Source organism: Notothenia rossii (genome assembly GCF_949606895.1).
Source record: "Notothenia rossii genome assembly, chromosome: 7".
Taxonomy (NCBI): Eukaryota; Metazoa; Chordata; class Actinopteri; order Perciformes; family Nototheniidae; genus Notothenia; species Notothenia rossii.
The window spans coordinates 1,322,306-1,344,923 of NC_136905.1; the positions used below are offsets into that span (position 1 = coordinate 1,322,306).

Genomic DNA, 22,618 nt, shown 5'->3' on the forward strand with positions numbered 1-22,618 from the left:
TTGAATATTTGATAGCATTGAAACATTGCAGCTTAAACAAATAGATTTAAAAAAGAGAACGTTATGGAAATGTTAATACATTTTATTAACAGCAGCAGAAAGTGCTTTCAAACGGTTTTCATAAAACAGTAACATGTTTAGAAGCACAACACATAACATTAACATACATGTAACACTGACACAGGAGAAGTCTTAGCATTTGTGTTAACAACTTAAAGTTACTCTTAAGGTAAGTGCTGCTAATGACCTACAAAAAGTTAGAACTTATACTTAAACAGTATTTTCTGTTTGTTAAGGCTCCTATAAAAACAGAGACAGTTGACACAATTGTGGCTTTTAAGAACAATGTTTGTCATGTCTTAACTAAGCTTGAGGACTGATCAAGGGGTTTGTCAAGTTAAGCACATGGTGTAGTCCCTAACGATAGCTGAGGATTCTGGGTAGTGTAGTGTCTTCTGCCATCCAAAAACTCCGAAAAAATATTTGTTACTCCGAATCGAAGGGGAAAAATACAAAAGCATTGTACACAATTCAAACCAATCAATGTTGTGTAATTAACAAGGATAATTTGGTGTTTTTGAGTTGATGAGTAGTGCAGATATCACTGTAAAATCAATCAAAAGTAAGGAGAATACTTACTTCTGGGTGTAAAATTCTCCGTTATCCAATGGGAATGGACGCTCGTAATACAATGATCATTATCTTTTAAATAACGTTAACTAAAGGGAACAATCTATTTGACACAGCTGAAGCTCTGGCCTTCCTTAAAAACTAGACATTTTTATAAAAATCACAGTTGTATTACACACAATGCACTGTTTTTTGAGAACAAAAATTCGTAACTAATGTAATTTTTACATTCTGACGACAAATAAAAATTATTATGAATACAAATAAAATAAAAGAAGCCTCCCGTGAGTTACTACAAGCTATAAAGTAGATTTTATTTGGAAATGCTGTTGTTAGTCTTCGCCATAAGGTTATGTCAAGAGAGAAGAAGAAGCATAAGAAGAAGAATTATTCTTCTGTGGTTGTAAATAAGTACGGAGTTAGGCTAGTAAGTTGAATTAAGTGTAGCTGCAGCAGAGCAATGTAGGCAAGACTCACTTCAACTTAACTGATTGTGTGTGGGGGGGGAACCCCATAGTTCAGGGGTTGCCCAGAGTTCAGGGGTCTGCAACCCGCGGCTTTAAGCCCTCTGCTCAAAAAAAATAAGAAGGAAATAAAATAAAATGCAAATATTTGTACGACTATTCATATTTTGTTGCACGGTTGAAAATGTTTCGTATCTTGTATTTTGAGGTGATACTGTGAAACAAGTTAAAATAAAAACGGTTTTAATTAGGTCAACTATCATCCTGCTACGGTCCCGCGCCAGCGCCTTTTCTTGCAGGTGAATAACCTGACCCCCGACTCGACGAGCAAACTGGATAAATCAAAGAAAAGAAAAGTATCGGAGCAACACAGGGGGTTTAATTCTGCGTGAACAAATGTGACCGGAGGTCTCCTCCCTCTGTGCCACTGCTTGGCACCGTGCCAGCTTACCAATTGTGCTTCTTCTTCTTCTTCTTCTCTTTTTTAATGGCGGGTCGCAAACAGCTTTTGGTTGCATACCGCCACCTACTGTACACGAGTGTGTATCATCATGTCAGTCCTCTAATAAACCAGCATATCAAAAAGAAAACCATAAAATAAAATAAAATAAAATAAATAAAACAAAACAAAAAACAAATAATCCATGGTCTACTGTTAAATTCTTTTCCCTATCCCAGTTTCCCTCAAAAAGGTGAACAGTGCTTTTCTGATAGCTCTTACTCCTTCTCCTTCTGTTCCCAGAATACCTGCTACATTCCACTCCCTCTTTGCCTCTAAAACTGTATCCCTTAATTTCCCTCTTTCAACTCTATAGGTGACACAATGTAATAAAATATGTTCCACATTTTCCCTAACTCCACAGTTCCCACACTTGTCACTGTCACTTTTCCCCATGACATACAGCGTACCATTTAATGCAGTGTGTACCAATTGTGCTTACTGCGCACCGGCTATTTAAACTGAGGTGCGAAACTGTGGTGGCTGCAGCCTGGCGTGGTGACGCAAATTGTTTGGCGTGGCAGCGTTCATGTCCGACCTACTCTCTACCGGACAGGTACTATAATTCCACAAGTGGTGATAGGATGATATGGTGATACACACTCTTGTACAGTAGGTGGCGGTATGCACCTTAAAGCTGTTTGCAGTCCGCCAAAACCCGAGAGAAGAAGAAGAAGAAGAAGAAGAAGAAGAAGAAGAACAACTTGGATCCATGTGGCGTCTCATCGCTACGGTTCTCTCTCTCTGTGTGTTCCTGAGAAAGTGTGTGTGTGAGCTCCACTGATCCATCATCTCTGTGTCTGGATAAACCTCTGAATGGACTGTGCTCTCTTTTCTGGAGCGTTTACCTCGGACTATAGGAGCTAGCTTAGCATGCCAGCTGGAAACACGTTAGCAACACTAGTCAGATTGAGAGTTTGATGGAGAGAGAAACGGTGTGTTTAACGGAGTCTGCAGGAAAAGGTGATCTAGGAAACATGAGTAAAGTCCAAATGCTGCTGTCGTTGAAGAAGCAGCGACTCACTGCTGCTAATGAGGAGATATTTGCTCTGTTTGAACAAACAATAGCAGAGCTCGAGGAGGAGCTGTTTCTTTCCAAAGAGGAGAACAAGAGACTCCAGAAACTACTGGACGCGGTTTTACAGCCTCAGCTTCGGATACACAGAGCAGGTCTGTTCCCTTTACCCTTAATTAACACTTTACACTCTTCAGTAGCACTTTATTATCACATTAATAACACTTTAGACCAGGGGTACTCAAATACAAATCTTAAAGGTCCAAAAAAATGTTCAATGAGACAAAGGTCCGTTTATTACGGTCATTCAAACTTTTAAACAATTGCAACAAGATTCTTAACACGAGGTTGCAAAAACAAAAGTAATCTGTATGCAGTTTTCATTGTTATTGTGTCTGTGCTTGATCCCTCAGGATTTTATCGATACCGGTACCGGTACTGCTTATCGGTATCGGTATTTTTCGATACTCTTATCGATACTTTTCAATAATTTGGTGCTCAAAATTATAGACATGAAAACAAGATGTGAAGATTAAACAGTCATTCTATTTTAATTGCAGAAATAACTGTATAACTTATACACTAGCTTCTCAGAAGCAGACACAAATAAATAATAACTTAAAGGGGCCTGGTTCGCCCTATCATGCTTTTTGGGGTTTCCCCTCAGACAGAGGATGAAAAGAGGCATTTTTTAACATTTGTAAATCATTTACATCTTCATCCAGACATTTCAAACTGACAACCTAGCTCGACAAGAGATCGTTAAAACATTGTCCTACAGTGACATCATGCAAAACTGTGATACGAAGAAATTGGTCAAAAGGCTAAGATGGCAAAAAGATAAAGGCGAGTACGTATATTATTCTGGATTGTACTTTTAAATCATCACAAAATAAATGATGTGCTGAACTGAAACACGTCAACATGTGTCTGAAGGTTTAAACATAGAACAACGTATTTGAGCTTAAAATATGTCAATTCCTAGTAAACGACCAACAATTGCTGAACCATACATTGAAACGTTGACCTTTAACAACATTTAAATGCAGTTTTCCAATTCACAATGACATCTGTAAGTTTAACTGGTTTATAAAGTATTCAATGAAAGGCCAAATTATTATAGGTGTAGGAGCTCACATTAATACACTGTCAGTGTTAATAAACAAAAAAAAGACAAGACGATGTGCCTGCAAGATTGCACTCAGGTAAACAAAACATATTACCCGTGCGCAAAAAAACATATTACCCGTGTACCTTCGCTCAGGCCACATTTACACACGGCGCGGCTGAAGCCCGCTAGCACTATTAGCACTAGCACTGCGTCATTAAGTTGCTTGTGTCACCCCCTTTACAAGCAACTAATTGAGTACATAGATTGCACCTTGCACTATCGCCACTACATTTTTTTAAAGTGCACCCAGACCTTGGATCGCTTCGCTCTGTCCGCCATGCCTGCGGGAGTCTCACAACAATAATAAGAGCGCTGTTGAGAGAGATGACGAGTGGCATTTACAGTGGCCAATCAGAGGGGTCTCAAACCGGATACATCACACGGGATGAGGGTTCCCAACCAACCAGAATGGTTTAAAGTTAAACGAAGGAAGTAGACGTAACAGATATACCGATAGCAGCACCGTTTGTCCAGCGGCTTAACGGTGTACCGATACCGTCCAATCAGGTACCGGTATTGACTTAGTACCGGTTCTCGGTACCCATCCCTAGGGCAGACACACACAAGACAGTGGAACAGTCGGACATGCAGAACGCTGTTTGCAGTGGACATAGCAGAGAATTTTGACTCGTTGTGTTGCGGCGATATCTCGCAGATAACAGATAATACATATGAAAAGTATAATTTGCTCAGAGTCCAGAGACAGTTGTGGTTCGGTCCGGATACGGACCGGAGTCCGGACTTTGAGGATGCCTGCTTTAGACCCTTTATCAGCACTTGCTGCAGGTAGTACATCCTGAAGTAAAAGTACACCACACTGTGAAAATACTCCATCACAAGTTAAAGTACTGCATTCACATCGTAAGTAAAATTATGTAAGTATTATTAGACACATGTACTTTATTATAATAATTAAAATATATTATGGAAGAGCAAACCTACCAAAATAAATATATTTATAAAAATACATACATTGAATAATATGCCATTTAATGTACTGATTTAAATATGACCCATGCATGTGGGCACTAGTTGGTTAAATGTGACATACATTGATACTTTAATTTTAATGTGCTTCTTTATTCACCTTTTCTTTTTAAATGTGTAAAAGCAAATAAAAACAAATACTTTGCATTAATTCAAATTGCGGGAGAATAATTCATAAAGAAATCAATCAATAAATATTAGGGATGCTCACTCTCTACCGATCGATCGGGCTCTCTAAAAATGCCGATCGCATGACTTAAAATGATGACGTAAAATACATGACACTTTTCTCTGTGCGCGGCAAAACAAGCTCGCCAAAATGGCTTCACCAGTCTGGCAGTATTTTAAGGTGTCCGAAAAGGACAATAAAATAGCGGTATGCAACGTGTGTGAAGCAGAAATCCTGCAGCTCCACCCGCTGTGACGGACCGGTGAGCGGAGCACACACTAAGAGTTACACCTAACACACTTAGCTATTTGATCTACCTCTGGAACAAGCTGAATTAGGTATAAATAGTGTTCGAATTACCCATTTGCTTTCGGGGGAGCCCTATTTATTTATTTTTTGGCAATCATATAGGCAGACCTGAAAGATGTATGTTTCCTGCATTAACATGCATTAACATTGATTGCCAATAATCCTTGTATTATTTTAAGAATTGGTAACACCACACCATAAAGATTCATTTAAAAGCAAAACAATGGGGTGCAAACTATTTACATTGCAATTATAATTGTTTAATTCTTTGGATGTTATTTTCTTAATTTACAAAATAACAATGTAACTAGTTGATAAATAAAAAACGAACACTGAAGGCCTTCCAAAGACCAGTGGCAGAAGTATATGGTGATTTAATCGCAGTTATATCAATCAATGTTAACTTGGAAAACCACACTTTTTATATTTTAACTCAATAACATTAGGTGACATTATTGTGGCACATCAGTAAAGCCTTAAATAGAAATATATAAGGTGGCAGACTTAATGTAATGAATTTTAACTGAACAATAACTGAATGAGTTGGTTTCACTCTTAGACCAGCAGGGGTACCAAATCTATGCAGACTGCTGCAATAAGTACATTAATTAACTGTCTCATCGATGTTTGTCTGAATGAATATGATACTATTAACAATCATATAATTCTGTCAATCACTGTTATGATTCACATATTCACTTATTATTGAAAAAACTATATTGGAGGAGTTAATGATGAATGTTCCTCAAGATGCTTGCTCACCCTCCTTCAAATTTGAAAGAATTAATTACTATCATATATCAAAATTCATAAGAATCAAAGGAACAGTTCAGCGCCCCACAACTTTACTGCAAACAGTTACAACCTTGACTTTACATCAGAAAGAACACGCATTAAAGAAGTGCATCAGTTAGGGTTAAAAACGTGTATCGTGCTAAAACACATCGCTGCAGTTATTATCCAGTGGAAAGCCCTTACGTAGGCTACTGCTGGCCTAGTTATATGAAAGTTACTTTTGTTTGGCTGGGCAGTGTAGTTTTACATACCGTCTTCTTTGACTTTCCCAGTACTTAAAACTGTTATCTCAAAGAAAAAATATGTATACACATATTAAGACCCAAAGCTTTAGTGCGTTTTGATTCAATGCTGAGTACAGCCAAACTTGACAGTCTATTCTCTGTCATTGTAGACGGCAAATACCTCATTCCTTCCGTCTACTTACTTGGGTCCGATCCGAATCATAGACCCTCCGAATGCTTTTTGTTTTGCACCGTCCCGTTCAAATGGAATCATATTTCCACGCTCGCGCCAGAGCCGGGGCAGGGGTTACAAGACTCGCGTCTTGTGCTGCATTCACTTGCACTCGGACATTAAAGATTTTCTCTCATAAATGTCCGATGAGCCACAACTTTTATTTTAAAACAAAGCTGCCAACTGGGGTGGCAGCTGGGGTGGCAAGGCTATTTTTAGGGTGGCAGTTGCCACCCCATGTCACCCCGGTAGATCCGCCCCTGCCAAAGACACAAGCAAAATATGTTATAAGACTTCTTTATTGTCAGTTTATTCTTTTAAATTGAGAATAGAGAACACTGATAACTAATGTTGGTGCACATTTATATAAGTTTGATTATGATCAGGAATATCCCATCTGTACTTTGCAGTCCTGTCCCAAGTACAAGTTAAGCAGCTATTAATCAACGTCTACATTTAGTACATTTAGTTTGCTACCGTCGACAGACTAACTAACCCCCCAGTGAATTTCTATCCACCAGGGCGTGCAATGATTTTGCCTCCTTCTTCACTGACAAAATTCAGAAAATCTGACAAGCAGTCAGTGCCTCTGTATCAGGTACAGAAAATGTGTTGTCCCTATGTCCACCTAATATCAATACAAACACCATGACACAATTCCATCAGATTAATGATAAAAACCTGGAGGACATTATTCAACTTCTGAAATCCTCCTCCTGCTGCCTTGATATTATTCCAACAGGATTTTTCAAAGATGTTTTGCCTTGCATAGCCTCAGATCTACTTCATATAGTAAACAAATCTCTTCACTCAGGTATTTTTCCACAGGCCCTGAAAGCTGCAGTCATTAAACTGCTCTTAAAAAAGAATAATCTAGACGCTTCAGTGATGAACAATTACAGGCCCATATCAAACCTCACATTTCTAGGTAAAATCATTGAAAAAGTTGTTTTTCAACAGCTGAGTAACTTCTTGCAACTGTTTCGATGTGTTCCAGTCAGGCTTTCGTCCAAACCACAGCACTGAGACTGCTCTTGTAAAGGTCTTCAATGACATCCACTTAAACACAGACAGTGGCATAACTTCAGTGTTATTATTAGATCTCAGTGCTGCGTTTGACACTGTTGACCACAACATAATACTAGACCGACTGGAAAACTGGGTGGGACATTTTCGGCAACAGTTCTACATTGGTTTGAATCCTACTTAAAGAGCATCTTGCAGGTTTTTTTTTTTTCTACATTTATGCTTAAACTTGCTTGAAAATTATAATAAAAAAAAAAAGTGAATGTAGGATTTGATATGTTTTACGAGAGATAAGGAATTCAGAGGGAAAGGAGCAATTTTGAGCTCTGCTCTTAAAAACGGCTTTTTTTTAAGGTCATACGTCAAACGCGTCATATTACATCACACAGGGTAAACATCTCCGCTCTCTGACCGCGGGTATAGTTAGTAGTTGCGTTGAGTAGAGCGGTTGTGTTTTAAGGAGCTGGTATTTTTCGGTAGTTTTACATTGTATTTCTCCATTTGTAATCATGGTGCAGTATTGTGTTTGTGCAGGTTGCACAAATACCAGCCTGTCAGGACATCGAGTCCACAGTAAAAAGGACCGGAGCTAGCGTTCGTTCCTGGGTGCGTTGTGCATCCACCTCCCTGCAGCACATACTCTCCACAGCTTTATCAGGAAACCGTATTACATCTCTCTCCCCACCCCCCCCTTCGCTGCTCTCTCTCTCCCCCCTCCGGTACACGGCACCGTAAGACATAGTGTGGAGTTGCATTAGGTAACGCTGTGGTGGCTGTACTGCTCCAGCCGTCTCCTTTGTGTTTGTTTGTTTCCCCCTGTCTGTGTTGTTTGTGTGTGCGTGGTGGCTGTCACTCCTGGCTCCCGGCTCAACCTCCACTTACCTGCTGCAATCAGCTGTGCACCTTCCCCGACTACACACCTGCTTTCCGTCAAGCCATTTACAACGGCATATCAACGGAGGCTCCACAACCTTTCTCCGCCAGATCGTCAAGTATCAACCGTATCTCGCGTCTCTCCTCCGGTACACAGCACCGTAGTGTGGAGTTGCATTCGGTAACGCGAGATACGGCTGATACTTGCGGATTAGTTTCTGTTATGGATCAGTATCAACAGTCCTGCCACTAACGTTACTATATTATCAATACTACTTTAGTTATAGCCTGATATATATAATAGCTAACTTCACAATGTTGTGATGTGACGTTAGCTAACATTCTGTAGCTAACGCCGGTCACTCACCAAGATAGCTGCTCTGTTCTCCACTGGTTCTCCTCACACCACAGCTCCATTTCTCTCCGATGACCGTTATTTCTTCTAATCCTTGGCTGCTCCTAGTCTCTTGGACGCCTAGCAGGCTCATAATTATAAGGTTGTGGTCCGTCATATGCATTCGAATATTCATGTTCAACTTCTTCTGTGTCGAAACTAGCATTGGGATCCATGTTTATTAATACGTTACACCGGCCGCTCTCCCCCTTGTTTCCCCCATGTTACGTCACACGCGGGAGGTCACGCTCCGAGGCTTTTTTATGCGGAAGTGAAAATGTCTTACAAAAACGACGCCAGATTGCACTGTAGTGTATATTTCTGTATATTTATTGGGAAATCTAGTGTATTCATCATTTTCCTACGCATTTATTCACAGGTGTCTTTAATCTGGAAGTTGCTCTTTAAAGGACAGAAACAACTTTGTTTCTATAGGTAAATACAAATCTGAGTTGACAAATATGACATGTGGGATTCCTGAAGGCTCCATCCTGGGGCCTCTTCTCTTTAACATATACATGCTACCACTGGCATATATAATGCAGGGGTTCCCAAACTTTTCAGCCCGCGACCCCCAAATTAACAGTGCCAGAGACTGGCGACCCCCTGTCGACGGGGGGGGGGGGGGGGGGGAATGCACTTTGTTGTAGTTATCCTACAGAGAAAAGAAAATGCACTTGACTTGGAATGAATGTACAGTATGCATTCAAAAGTGCTGAATAAATGTGTTATGGACCCATAATAGTGATTATTATTTAAGTTAAGTTTTGCCATAATCATGTCTTTTTCCATAATCAGGTAGCTGAACAACAGTGGTAAAAAAAATTCGGCCTTTCGGTTTTCGGCCAACTGTTTCCTATTTTCGGTATCGGTTTCGGCCAAGAATTTCCCATTCGGTGCACCCCTAATATAAATAAACTTGCCTTGCCTTACATATAGTTTATTATCATTTGTAGTCATGCATAGTACTGCCTTCCTGATTGCTTTATTTTTGAGACACCTATTCTGTAACTACCTGGGTTTTAAGAGAGTCAAATACCCTATGTGACTGTTCAGTCTCATAAAACATGCTCAATTTACTTTTTGAAAACACAAGCTCACAATAAAGTCAGATGGGAGATCTACAGAAGCAAAGTGTGATAGACAAAGATGCATTCCTATATTAAACAAACCGAAAGGAAAACGTTGTTGTTCCACGAGGCAGTTGTAGCCATAGCAAATGGACTAACCTTCAACCTTCAACTACCTGCTGCCTGAAATCCCTGTGACATCACTGCAGATTGTTGTAACCAACTAGCTGTGTGGGACATTATCACAATACATATTTAAGTTAATTGACTTGGATTGTAAAGGTCTTTCGCTGTTGTTACTAGCTTTGTCAACATGCTTTGGTGAAGGCCTATTCTTTCAATATGATGGATATTATTAGACGTCCACAAGGACAACATAGGTTGTTTGTTTTACTGTAATTGCAATGCTAATACCAATTGAGCATAGTGGTAGCACTAACTGCTAACAAGGTTTTGATATTCAGAGTCTGGCTGTTAGTGCTTGCTAGCATGTTATGCTATTGGCTTGATTGTACATGCTAGTGTGATAAGGCCTATGGAAGATGCTAATGTTATTTAACTTCTAGATCCTTTCATTTTTTACTTACAGTGAAACTCAATATGTTTTTTGCATACTGTCTGCCAATCACTCTGTTTTTTAAATATTGAGTTAAAGTCACACATTTTAGAACATTGATACATTTCTTAAAGCTACTTTCCTAACAAACACATGCAGTTGTAGCAATCGCTACGAGAATGCACTCTGTGTGAGCTGCACAAGGCACTTTGCGGTAGATTCACGTCTCTGATGATCTGAAAAGCTAAATGATGTCAGAAATGTACACAGCTTTTTCTTGTGTTGAAAGAGATCAGCAGGTCAATGTTACTTGAGCTAGTTTATAGATGTATCATGGCATAGAAAAATGTCTCCTATAACCCACAGCCTATGGCTGTTACTGGTGGGTTATAGCATCATTTTATATCTGAATTGTGCTCTGGTAGGAATTCACACCCAACATGTTAATAACAGCCACATTTTTTTTTTAACTCTATGGTTTTACACAGTTTTTATAACGTGAAATTCATATATTTAACAATTAAATCGTCAAATTAATACCAATGTAGCAATAAAGTGAAAGTCAAAATGTGTTAAGTAGTTTTGTTTTTTTACCATACTAGGATAGTCAATACCTGTGTTTTTCAGTTTATAAATGTAAAGTAGTGGTTAAATTAAGCAAAATTACAAAATATTTCTTTCTTTACTCATATATTTTCTTGCAATTATGATTTTTTTTAAATGAGTATTAAAGTATTTGTTATGTATTTGATAGTGATCTATAGCCATAATAAAAGTATTTTTTAGTAAAATTACAGAAAATGCTGCCAATAGAAAATCATTTATTTTTACGGTTAGTTTTGTTAAATTCGCATTTAAAAACTGCTAAAAAAACTGATTAATAATGTGTTCCATTTTTTTTTTTTTTTTTTAAATACATGACACATTTCAATGAACCGTTTATTCTTGTAAATTGATTATGATTTCCTGTAATTATGAAATACAGCAAAAAACTATTATTTTTTCTGGGGAAAAACTGTAAAAAACAAAAATGTTTACGGTGTGGTACTGTATATAAGAAACACACATATTTGAACATTTAGCAGGCTTCCTCATCCATAATCATTTATACAGGTGCAATTTTGAACATGGACAGCAGTAAAATGCAACATACAAAATAATCAAGAAACAACACAAATTAAACACTGATAGGGAACATTTTACTGCACCATCATTACTGTTACATAGGAAGGTGCCGTCAAATGTTCTGTTAATACTTGCATACTTTTACTTAAAGAAGGTTTGAATGCAGGATTTTAATTTGTAACAGAGCATTTTCATTCTTTACTGTAGGCGTAGTGTATCTGTGAACGATCCCAAATACAATTCATTGTTTACATTGCGGCTAGTGCTACGCCAGAAGAAAAACCCTTTTACATTTTTAACTGGAAGTGGAAAGGGGCTGGGCTACATGAGGTGACTTGAGCCAACACAAATACACAATAGGTGGGACTAAGAAAGATAATGTGAAAATATAAAAACAAAGGCATTAATTAGGGCTGCAAAATGTCCCCCATTGTAATGGTGATGAGATTTTTAAATGCTAACACTTAACAGTTTGTTCTGACTGTGTTTCCTGTTTCCTGCAGACGTCCAGCAGCTGGTGGTGGTTAAAGAAGAGCCTCTCCCTGACCAGCAGGAGTGGAGCACCAGTCTGGACCAGGAGGACCCAGAGCCCCCCCCACACATTAAGCAGGAACAGGAGGGAGAGCAGCTTCAGGAGCTGGAGGAGGCTGATATCACCAAGTCCACTTTCACTCCTGATCCTGTGAAGAGTGAAGATGATGAAGAGAAACCTCAGTCCTCTCAGCCTCATCAAAGAGAAACTGAACACATGGAAACAGAAGCTGATGGAGATGACTGTCGAAGACCAGAATCAACCAGGAACTCAGATCCAGAGAGCAGTTTACAACCAAATACTGAGGACCACACTGAAGACTCTTCTGAACCTGACACTGGAGACTCTTCTGAACATGAAACTGAAGACTCTTCTGAACCTGAGACTGAAGACAGTGCTGATTGGAAAGAGACCAGAGAACCTGCCTCAGGCTCAAACTCACTGAAAAATAGACATGAATCTGTCAGTGATCCAAAACGTAGTGCTGAAAAGAAACCATTCAGCTGCTCAGTCTGTAAGAAAGCTTTTTCACTGAGTCGAGGTTTAAAGAAACACATGAGAGTCCACACAGGAGAGAAACCATTCACCTGCTCAGTCTGTAAGACAGCTTTTTCACAGAGTGCACATTTAACGTCACACATGAGAGTCCACACAGGAGAGAAACCATTCACCTGTACAGTCTGTAAGAAAGCTTTTGCACATAGTGGAAGTTTAAAGATACACATGAGAATCCACACAGGAGAGAAACCATTCAGCTGTACCGTCTGTAAGAAAGCTTTTTCACATAGGGTAAGTTTAAACGACCACATGATAATCCACACAGGAGAGATACGACACAGCTGCTCAGTCTGTAAGAAAGCTTTTCCACAGAGTGGACGTTTAAAGACACACATGAGAGTCCACACAGGAGAGAAACCATTCACCTGTATAGTCTGTAAGAAAGCTTTTTCACAACGTGGAAGTTTAAAGGACCACATGAGAATCCACACGAGATAGACCATTCAGCTGCTCAGTCTGTAAGAAAGCTTTTTCACAGAGTGGAAGTTTAAAGATACACATGAGAATCCACACAGGAGAGGAAAAATAGATCTGCAAAGTTTTTGACAAAATATTTAAATTTAAAAAATACCAAGTTTGTTGGTAAGGGAATACATTTGTCTATTTTGTATCCTGATGCCGTTACTAGGGGTGCACCGAATGGGAAATTATTGGCCGAAACCGATACTGAAAATAGGAAACAGTTGGCCGAATGCCAAAAGGCCGAAAATGATTAATATATATATATACATATATATATATATTTTTTTGTTGTAGGCCTACAACAAAATAGTGTAAATAAAGACTAACAGCCAGGCCTTCAACAACAACAAATGCACCTATTAGTTTGGTAACCTAACGTGTTGTGATGACGTAATCAAAACGCGGCGACAAGCACGGCGCGCGACCATGCCTGCCGCTTGGAGATATTTAAAAGTATCAGAGAGGCGCGGATTGCGATTTGTAAAACGTGTTCAGCGGACATTTCTCGAGGGGGTGTAACTGCAAAGACTTTCACCACTTCGGGATTACTCCACCACTTGAAATCAAAACACCCGGACATATGCGGAGTATGATCAACGTAACCCTGTTATCTGATATTTTTTCGGTGCTAAAACCCTTTCGGCCGAAAGCTGAAATGGCCTTTTTAACCATTTTCGGCCGATAATTTTCGGTGGCCGAATATTCGGTGCATCCCTAGCCGTTACATGTAATACGTTACTCCCTAAGCCTGATTTCACCCACCTGCAACCGATTCACTAATAATCACAAATGTTCATTTCTTCGACCCCTTGACTCGACTATTTCTCGTTTAATAATCGTTACATCTCCTCAGGACCAAGTTCCCGTGTCCTGCCTTTGACCTGCTGATCACCCACTGCTCATTTAAGGTGGACTCACCTTTGCAAGGGACCAGCTAGTCTTGGTGTCTTAATGCAAACGTTTTGTAAAGTGTTGCTAGACCAACAACATGCTGTGTGCTCTCTGCAGGACGGTGTCTGTACTCAAAGATTGTTGATGAAATGAGAGCTTCACTCTGTTCTTGTTGTCCAAACAACGCCAACAGAGCGATACGTCTTCTTTCCAGCGGATGGCATAAATGTTATATCATGCAGTTCAACTGTCATCCATATATTAGAGATTCAAAACAGCAATGTGTGAGATAAGGCTAGTAATTGACTATTTCAACAGAATGTGAAGAGGTTACAGTCTTGAGGCCATGTCCAATGTGTTTGTGTTTTGTTTGATTAAATCTACTGAAATGAGCATTCAATGACTCAATTATTCTGAATTACTGTCATTACATCATGGGTTTGCATTGCAATATTAGAACGCATAAAACCCAACTTTATTTCTTCCAAGTTGCGGGTGTTCATTGTTTAGAAGTCTGCTGTGTTTCATCCAAGCTTCCACTTCGTGCTCCGATAATGCTGAAAGTATCTGTTGTATGCTTTACCTGCTCCAGTAACACAAGTTTAATTGACTGGACAGAGACAACAGATAGTGGAGGGATCCAGAGGAGAACCAGAAGATAGTCCGCATAGAGCCTTCAGGTTCTGAAAATGATCAGGGACAGAGCTAGAAAAAAACTCCAAAAACCTGAATAGAGCTAGAAGATAGCAAAGCCAAGAAAGACCCAGACAGGAAGGAGCCAAAAGAGTTTGTATTTTTTATTTTTTGATATTCAATCTCTTCTCTTAAGATATTAGAACTTCCTATCTCAATATGTATCCTTTTATTCAAATTAAACCTTACATTTGTGCTGCCAATTATTGAGACTGTTTCACAGCTTTATCTTAAATATTTAGACTTTTGTCTTCACATATAGATTACATAGGATGAACAGCACGATCCACTCTGCTGGATTCTGCCCAAATCGGCTCCAAATGCATGCAAACATCTCGCTGTATCCATACTCCTGCAGTTGTATTGTTCTGGATTCATAGTGAAGTGTATTAGATGGTCTGCACTCTTATTGTTATGTATTAAATATAAAGTCAAATACCCATAAAGTCAGAAAAGAAAAGAGTCTCACTTAAGGAAAAAGGTTCTGAACCGGTGAGAGTTCTTCATTTGCACATAAACATGGTCAAATATTTAAAGTTGTGACCAGATGGTGTCGCCCTAATCCGTGTATCTACGGTCCATTTGTTTTTCTTTATTACACAAGTTAGCGGAAGAGCGTCTGAGAGGCCTTTTTGTTTTTGTTGTTTTTCCTTACGAAATGGTCTAATGGTCATTGGAGCGAGGGGCGGGGCGAAACTCACGGAAGTGATTTCAAAACAAAAGCCCTCGTTTGCTTTGATCGGTGATAATATTATAAATAAGGTGAATTTAGCGATCACAACGAAAACGGCCAAGACACACATTGAGCCCAGAAAATGAATGTTATTAAGGCTGTCAATATAATAAGCCTGTGTCTAAAATGGACAACATTGTTAGGAGATTTAAACGATACAGCGATTCTGCACTGCGGTCACTCAGCCGTCTCTCCACTTTGTTTTTTCAAATCAGCTGCTCTTCACTTGACGGAGAGCACCAGAACGCAGCTCCGGCACTTCAGATAAGGAGCCGTACACAGGTATAACATTATATATGACAGTAAAAAAAAGTTAACTCTGTAAACTCGAGGCACTGGCAGCTTAGTCATTTGTTCATCACCACTCAGCTTCAAACAAGCCAAGAAAAGCCGGCATAACATGGGACAGTAAAGTGGGAGGTGCTGCTACCTGTCTGTCTGAAGGGACAGTAAAGTGGGAGGTGCTGCTACCTGTCTGTCTGAAGGGACAGTAAAGTGGGAGGTGCTGCTACCTGTCTGTCTGAAGGGACTGTAAAGTGGGAGGTGCTGCTACCTGTCTGTCTGAAGGGACTGTAAGGTGGGAGGTGCTGCTACCTGTCTGTCTGAAGGGACAATAAGGTGGGAGGTGCTGCTACCTGTCTGTCTGAAGGTACTGTAAAGTGGGAGGTGCTGCTACCTGTCTGTCTGAAGGGACTGTAAAGTGGGAGGTGCTGCTACCTGTCTGTCTGAAGGTACTGTAAAGTGGGAGGTGCTGCTACCTGTCTGTCTGAAGGGACTGTAAGGTGGGAGGTGCTGCTACCTGTCTGTCTGAAGGGACTGTAAAGTGGGAGGTGCTGCTGCCTGTCTGTCTGAAGGGACTGTAAAGTGGGAGGTGCTGCTACCTGCCTGAAGGGACAGTAAGGTGGGAGGTGCTGCTACCTGTCTGTCTGAAGGGATTGTAAGGTCGGAGGTGCTGCTACCTATCTGTCTGAAGGGATTGTAAGGTCGGAGGTGCTGCTACCTGTCTGTCTGAAGGGACTGTAAGGTCGGAGGTGCTGCTACCTGTCTGTCTAAAGGGACTGTAAAGTGGGAGGTGCTGCTACCTGTCTGTCTGAAGGGATTGTAAGGTCGGAGGTGCTGCTGCCTGTCTGTCTGAAGGGACTGTAAAGTGGGAGGTGCTGCTACCTGTCTGTCTGAAGGGACTGTAAAGTGGGAGGTGCTACTACCTGTCTGTCTGAAGGGACTGTAAAGTGGGAGGTGCTGCTACCTGTCTGTCTGAAGGGACTGTAAAGTGGGAGGTGCTGCTACCTGTCTGTCTGAAGGGACTGTAAAGTGGGAGGTGCTGCTACCTGTCTGTCTGAAGGGACTGTAAAGTGGGAGGTGCTGCTACCTGTCTGTCTGAAGGGACTGTAAAGTGGGAGGTGCTGCTACCTGTCTGTCTGAAGGGACTGCCGATGTCCGCACCGCTGTGCAGGAGACGTGGAGGGAGGGAGGGTAGAGAGAGCAGAGGAACTTCCCAGTCTAATCTCCCGACCTGATATTTTTATTTTGTATTCAATCAATATATTTTTGGAAAGGGAAACTGTGCGCAAACAGCAACAGTAGATATATATTCATTTATTTAAAAAAAAAAAAAGGTAACAAAAGGGCACTTTCTCTGGAGGAAGAAAAAGGGCCTGCATGGTGGGGATATTTGTCTTTGTTATCATGTTTCATTTCCAGTTTGTTTTTCAGCTGTTATTAAAAGATCTTTGTGCTCATTATTGTCTCTGTGTGTTTGTGTCCCCGGCTTTCTCTCGTTTTAATCTGCACAAACAAACTGAAACTGGTTCATATCACACTGTGCGTATACAGTGTACACACACCAAGTGTGAGTGTACAAGTTAGTGTATTCCTTGCCCTCGCATCCAGGAGAGAAACTTCAAATAAGGAGACCAATGGAGTCTCTGAGAAGGTTCAAACTTTGATTAAATTACGTGGTAATAAAACAAGCAGAAGGTGAAGAAGAGAAAACGGTCGCGGCCGTGGAGAAGAGGCTCCACTAAGCTCTGTCACCTGACTATATATCTAATTTGGCTCCTCTTCAATGGCGGCTGTGATGACGTAGGGGGTCCACCCGCCTCCGATCTTCAATGTCCGTTGTTGCGCATAACAGAGGATTCTGACATTGTACATTCAATACATAACTAAACACGCCTTTTCTCCTCATATTCTCTTTCATGACTTTTCATTTAATACATTTTATCGGCTGTAATCGTGTTTTCCGTAAAACCTGAAGTCAAGCTTACTGTTGGTATTTCGGAAATCTTTTCCGGAATAGCTTTTCAAAATAAACTTTAACCACAGGCGAAAGCTAACCGGAAGTATTTTCACAATAATTATATTATACAGTTATAAAATGACTGTATGTTTAAATATCTTATATAATTAAATATTGATTTGAATTTCTAACAATACCCACCGGTGCGCGAGCTCTCTTTCGCTCGCGCACGCACACAAAGTGGCTCGTGCCACACACACACACACACACACACACACACACACACACACACACACACACACACACACACACACACACACAGAGCAGAGCTTGAATGAAACACAGAGACCCAGAAGTAAGCGACTTGCACTCACGAGGCCTATTATGTGCAGAATCCCTCTCGCTTTCAGGTGGTTTTGATTGAGTGTCCACACGTGGACGTTTAAGGACTAAAAAACGATCAATTTACTAATTACTTTGCTGTTAGCAAATAATTTGGCGCTCTAGCTAACAGGAAGTCACTCAAGTGTCACAAAGTAATTTAGCCTATGGGTAGGTCAAAAATCTAATGGGTGCTGGCTATTGGCCTAATCACCAGTTTGTTTCACATTTGCATTGATGTAAGCAATCATTTTTGTAATTTAATTTAATACAAATAACAATAATAATTTTAAAAAAAACATATTTATTGGGGGTGCTTAGGGGGGGGTGCTTTTGGCAATCCTGGGGGGTGCTTCAGGCGCCGCCCCTGGGGTGAGCTGGAGAAGGACAATTTTTGTTGACCGCACGCACGCTCGCACGCACGCATACAAGAATATACGCATATGGTTATTATGGACTATTGCCTTTTTTGCTTTGGAAATAAAAGGTCAAACGCATACTGTTGGAAAGACTGAGTTTTTGCGCGTCCACAATGTTTTTCTCTTGTTTAGTCCTTCGCGGCACTTTGTTTGGAATATTACTGCCGCAATATTAAGTCAACAAAAAAGACTTGTACCACAGCGTGGATCTACGGAAATCGAGGATATATACGGAGATTTCCTAGGATCGATCGGTGACGCTGTGGAATTAAAAGGAAACATTGAAACGCCGTGATCGCCACTGTATTGGAGAGCGGCAACTCTACTTTTTGTAATGCTATTTTATTTCTATTTACATTACATTACATTTTGCTGACGCATTTATCCAAAGCGACTTACAGTAAGTACATTCGACCAGGAAGATACAACCTTGAAGAAAACAGAATCATATAAGTTCATCAGGTTTCATAGAGCTAAACATTTCAAGTGCTACTCAACTGGCTTTAGATAAGCCAGCCCTTTATTAGTAGTGCTTTGTTAGTAATTCTATCTCTGGAAGTGGAGTCCAAAGAGATGAGTTTTCAGTCTGAAGAAGATGTGTAAGCTTTCTGCTGTCCTGATTTCAATGGGGAGCTCATTCCACCATTTTGGAGCCAGGATAGCAAACCCACGTGTTTTTGCTGATGGGAACTTGGGTCCCCCTCGCAGTGCGGGTGCAGCGAGCTGTTTGGCTGATGCAGCTTTAAGATGTTTACATTTTCGATTGTTTGATTCTAGTGTTTTAACTGTCTAATGTACAATGCCTTGTCTTTTGCTGCTGCAGCGTAAACATTTCCCCAATTGGTTTCAATAAAGTACTTCTTATTTTATCTTAATCTTCAAATATATTTTACTTTAAAAAAAAAAAAAACATTGATGTAACTACATACACATATTGATATGTTTTATAAATATTGCAAATTGAAACCTTTATTAACCACTAATTACCAAAAATTGCATTTCTATCCTGTTATTGATGCATTCAAATCATGATTCAAATGGCCCGCCACGAACTTCCGGGAACTTTCTGAGTCTCTCTGAACCACGTGACGATCAAGCATTCTGGACTTCCGCTGTCACAACTCTTCTCTCTACTGGACCAGCCAATCAGAATAGACCTTCTCGAGTTCTCCGATTGGTTTGTTTTGTGGCACATTTGTAATGCTGTGACAACTTGAGCGAGCAGGCAGGGAAAGCTGAGCACAGGCTGGAGAGGTCGAGCGAGGGAGAGAGAGCGCGTGCAGCGGTCTGCTTGCGCACGGAGCAGGAGTTTAATGAGAGGAATATATTTCTCTGTGCTCAAAAATGTTCAAGTGTGCGCTCAATAGCATTTTCTATGCTCAGCATGTTTCATTGCATGCTCAGGATGGAGGCACAAATATAACGCCATACACATGAGGGGGTTCAAGGGAATGAGCATGCTGATAAGTTAGCAAAAGAGGCGTTAGAAAAGGAAATAGCAATACCAGTTTCACTTGGAAAAGGAGAAGGAAAAGCAATAATTAAGAAGAAGGGTATGCAAATATGACAGACAAGGTGGGAGGAAGAGCCTGATGGAGACACTGGGAACAGAAGGTGAGGCGGTAAGAGCTACCAGGAAGGGAGTGGAGCCTGATGGAGACACTGGGAACAGAAGGTGAGGGGGTAAGAGCTACCAGGAAGGGAGTGGAGCCTGATGGAGACACTGGGAACAGAAGGTGAGGGGGTAAGAGCTACCAGGAAGGGAGTGGAGCCTGATGGAGACACTGGGAACAGAAGGTGAGGGGGTAAGAGCTACCAGGAAGAGAGTGGAGCCTGATGGAGACACTGCACTGTAAAAACTGTTGCTTTGGTAAAACTTAAAAAATATGTGTCAAGTGGTTCCAAGCAATTATAGGAGTTGGGTAAACTCACTAATGTGATTTTGTCTGCATGTGAAAAAAGATAAGATGAGCCTACAATTAAAAGCCAACATATTAAGTGTAACCAATGCAAATTACAATCTGCTAAGAACCACATAAGACAAGAGTACATAAAGTAAATCATAAAACACAATTTAGTTGGACAAACTCTTCCTGATTTCAATCCAACCCTTTGAATATTTGATAACATTGCAGCTTAAACAAATAGATTTAAAAAAGAGAACGTTATGGAAATGTTAATACATTTTATTAACAGCAGCAGAAAGTGCTTTCAAACGGTTTTCATAAAACAGTAACATGTTTAGAAGCACAACACATAACATTAACATACATGTAACACTGACACAGGAGAAGTCTTAGCATTTGTGTTAACAACTTAAAGTTACTCTTAAGGTAAGTGCTGCTAATGACCTACAAAAAGTTAGAACTTATACTTAAACAGTATTTTCTGTTTGTTAAGGCTCCTATAAAAACAGAGACAGTTGACACAATTGTGGCTTTTAAGAACAATGTTTGTCATGTCTTAACTAAGCTTGAGGACTGATCAAGGGGTTTGTCAAGTTAAGCACATGGTGTAGTCCCTAACGATAGCTGAGGATTCTGGGTAATGTAGTGTCTTCTGCCATCCAAAAACTCCCCAAAAATATTTGTTACTCCGAATCGAAGGGGAAAAATACAAAAGCATTGTACACAATTCAAACCAATCAATGTTGTGTAATTAACAAGGATAATTTGGTGTTTTTGAGTTGATGAGTAGTGCAGATATCACTGTAAAATCAATTGAAAGTAAGGAGAATACTTACTTCTGGGTGTAAAATTCTCCGTTATCCAATGGGAATGGACGCTCGTAATACAATGATCATTATCTTTTAAATAACGTTAACTAAAGGGAACAATCTATTTGACACAGCTGAAGCTCTGGCCTTCCTTAAAAACTAGACATTTTTATAAAAATCACAGTTGTATTACACACAATGCACTGTTTTTTGAGAACAAAAATTCGTAACTAATGTAATTTTTACATTCTGACGACAAATAAAAATTATTATGAATACAAATAAAATAAAAGAAGCCTCCCGTGAGTTACTACAAGCTAAAAAGTAGATTTTAAAACGTTTTATAGAATAAAAGCTCAATGCTGGACGTTGTAGAAATGCGTGTGTGCACCACAACAAAGGAGCCTTATTCACTTTACATATGGGTTGTTTGCGTGGTGCCGACACTTACATTTAACAAAGTTCGTGACTCCACCACACAATGTGGCGTTAAGGAGTCGTGGTGGAGTCACGCATTCTGGTGAGATCAGGTTGGATATTGTGTTCTTGCTAAGCAGTATTTTATTTGGAAATGCTGTTGTTAGTCTTCGCCATAAGGTTGTGTCAAGAGAGAAGAAGAAGCATAAGAAGAATAATTATTCTTCTGTGGTTGTAAATAAGTACGGAGTTAGGCTAGTAAGTTGAATTAAGTGTAGCTGCAGCAGAGCAATGTAGGCAAGACTTCAACTTAACTGATTGTGTGTGGGGGGGGAACCCCATAGTTCAGGGGTTGCCCAGAGTTCAGGGGTCTGCAACCCGCGGCTTTAAGCCCTCTGCTCAAAAAAAATAAGAAGGAAATAAAATAAAATGCAAATATTTGTACGACTATTCATATTTTGTTGCACGGTTGAAAATGTTTCGTATCTTGTATTTTGAGGTGATACTGTGAAACAAGTTAAAATAAAAACGGTTTTAATTAGGTCAACTATCATCCTGCTACGGTCCCGCGCCAGCGCCTTTTCTTGCAGGTGAATAACCTGACCCCCGACTCGACGAGCAAACTGGATAAATCAAAGAAAAGAAAAGTATCGGAGCAACACAGGGGGTTTAATTCTGCGTGAACAAATGTGACCGGAGGTCTCCTCCCTCTGTGCCACTGCTTGGCACCGTGCCAGCTTACCAATTGTGCTTCTTCTTCTTCTTCTTCTCTTTTTTAATGGCGGGTCGCAAACAGCTTTTGGTTGCATACCGCCACCTACTGTACACGAGTGTGTATCATCATGTCAGTCCTCTAATAAACCAGCATATCAAAAAGAAAACCATAAAATAAAATAAAATAAAATAAATAAAACAAAACAAAAAACAAATAATCCATGGTCTACTGTTAAATTCTTTTCCCTATCCCAGTTTCCCTCAAAAAGGTGAACAGTGCTTTTCTGATAGCTCTTACTCCTTCTCCTTCTGTTCCCAGAATAC

General features: G+C 40.1%; 2 protein-coding genes across 2 annotated transcripts in view; one reads left to right on the top strand and one right to left on the bottom strand.

Annotated features, from left to right (window-relative positions):
* LOC307013548 (uncharacterized protein) overlaps positions 1 to 22,618 on the bottom strand; it is a gene marked incomplete at its 3' end in the record, with an annotated part of 315,140 nt that overhangs the window by 59,115 nt on the left and 233,407 nt on the right. The window lies entirely within an intron of this gene.
* On the top strand, positions 2,271 to 13,158 carry LOC307013553 (uncharacterized protein). The gene is made up of 2 exons (XM_079640959.1): positions 2,271 to 2,763; positions 12,043 to 13,158. The coding sequence occupies exons 1-2, from the start codon at positions 2,514 to 2,516 to the stop codon at positions 13,065 to 13,067; spliced, it is 1,275 nt and encodes a 424-aa protein (XP_079497085.1). The 5' UTR covers positions 2,271 to 2,513; the 3' UTR covers positions 13,068 to 13,158.

What these genes read in the sequence shown, in the direction of transcription:
- LOC307013553 (XM_079640959.1), top strand. Translation starts at nt 2,514, where the DNA reads ATGGAGAGAGAAACGGTGTGTTTAACGGAGTCTGCAGGAAAAGGTGAT. An exon ending in GCTTCGGATACACAGAGCAG is followed by an intron (nt 2,764 to 12,042) that starts GTCTGTTCCCTT and finishes TGTTTCCTGCAG; the next exon opens with ACGTCCAGCAGCTGGTGGTG.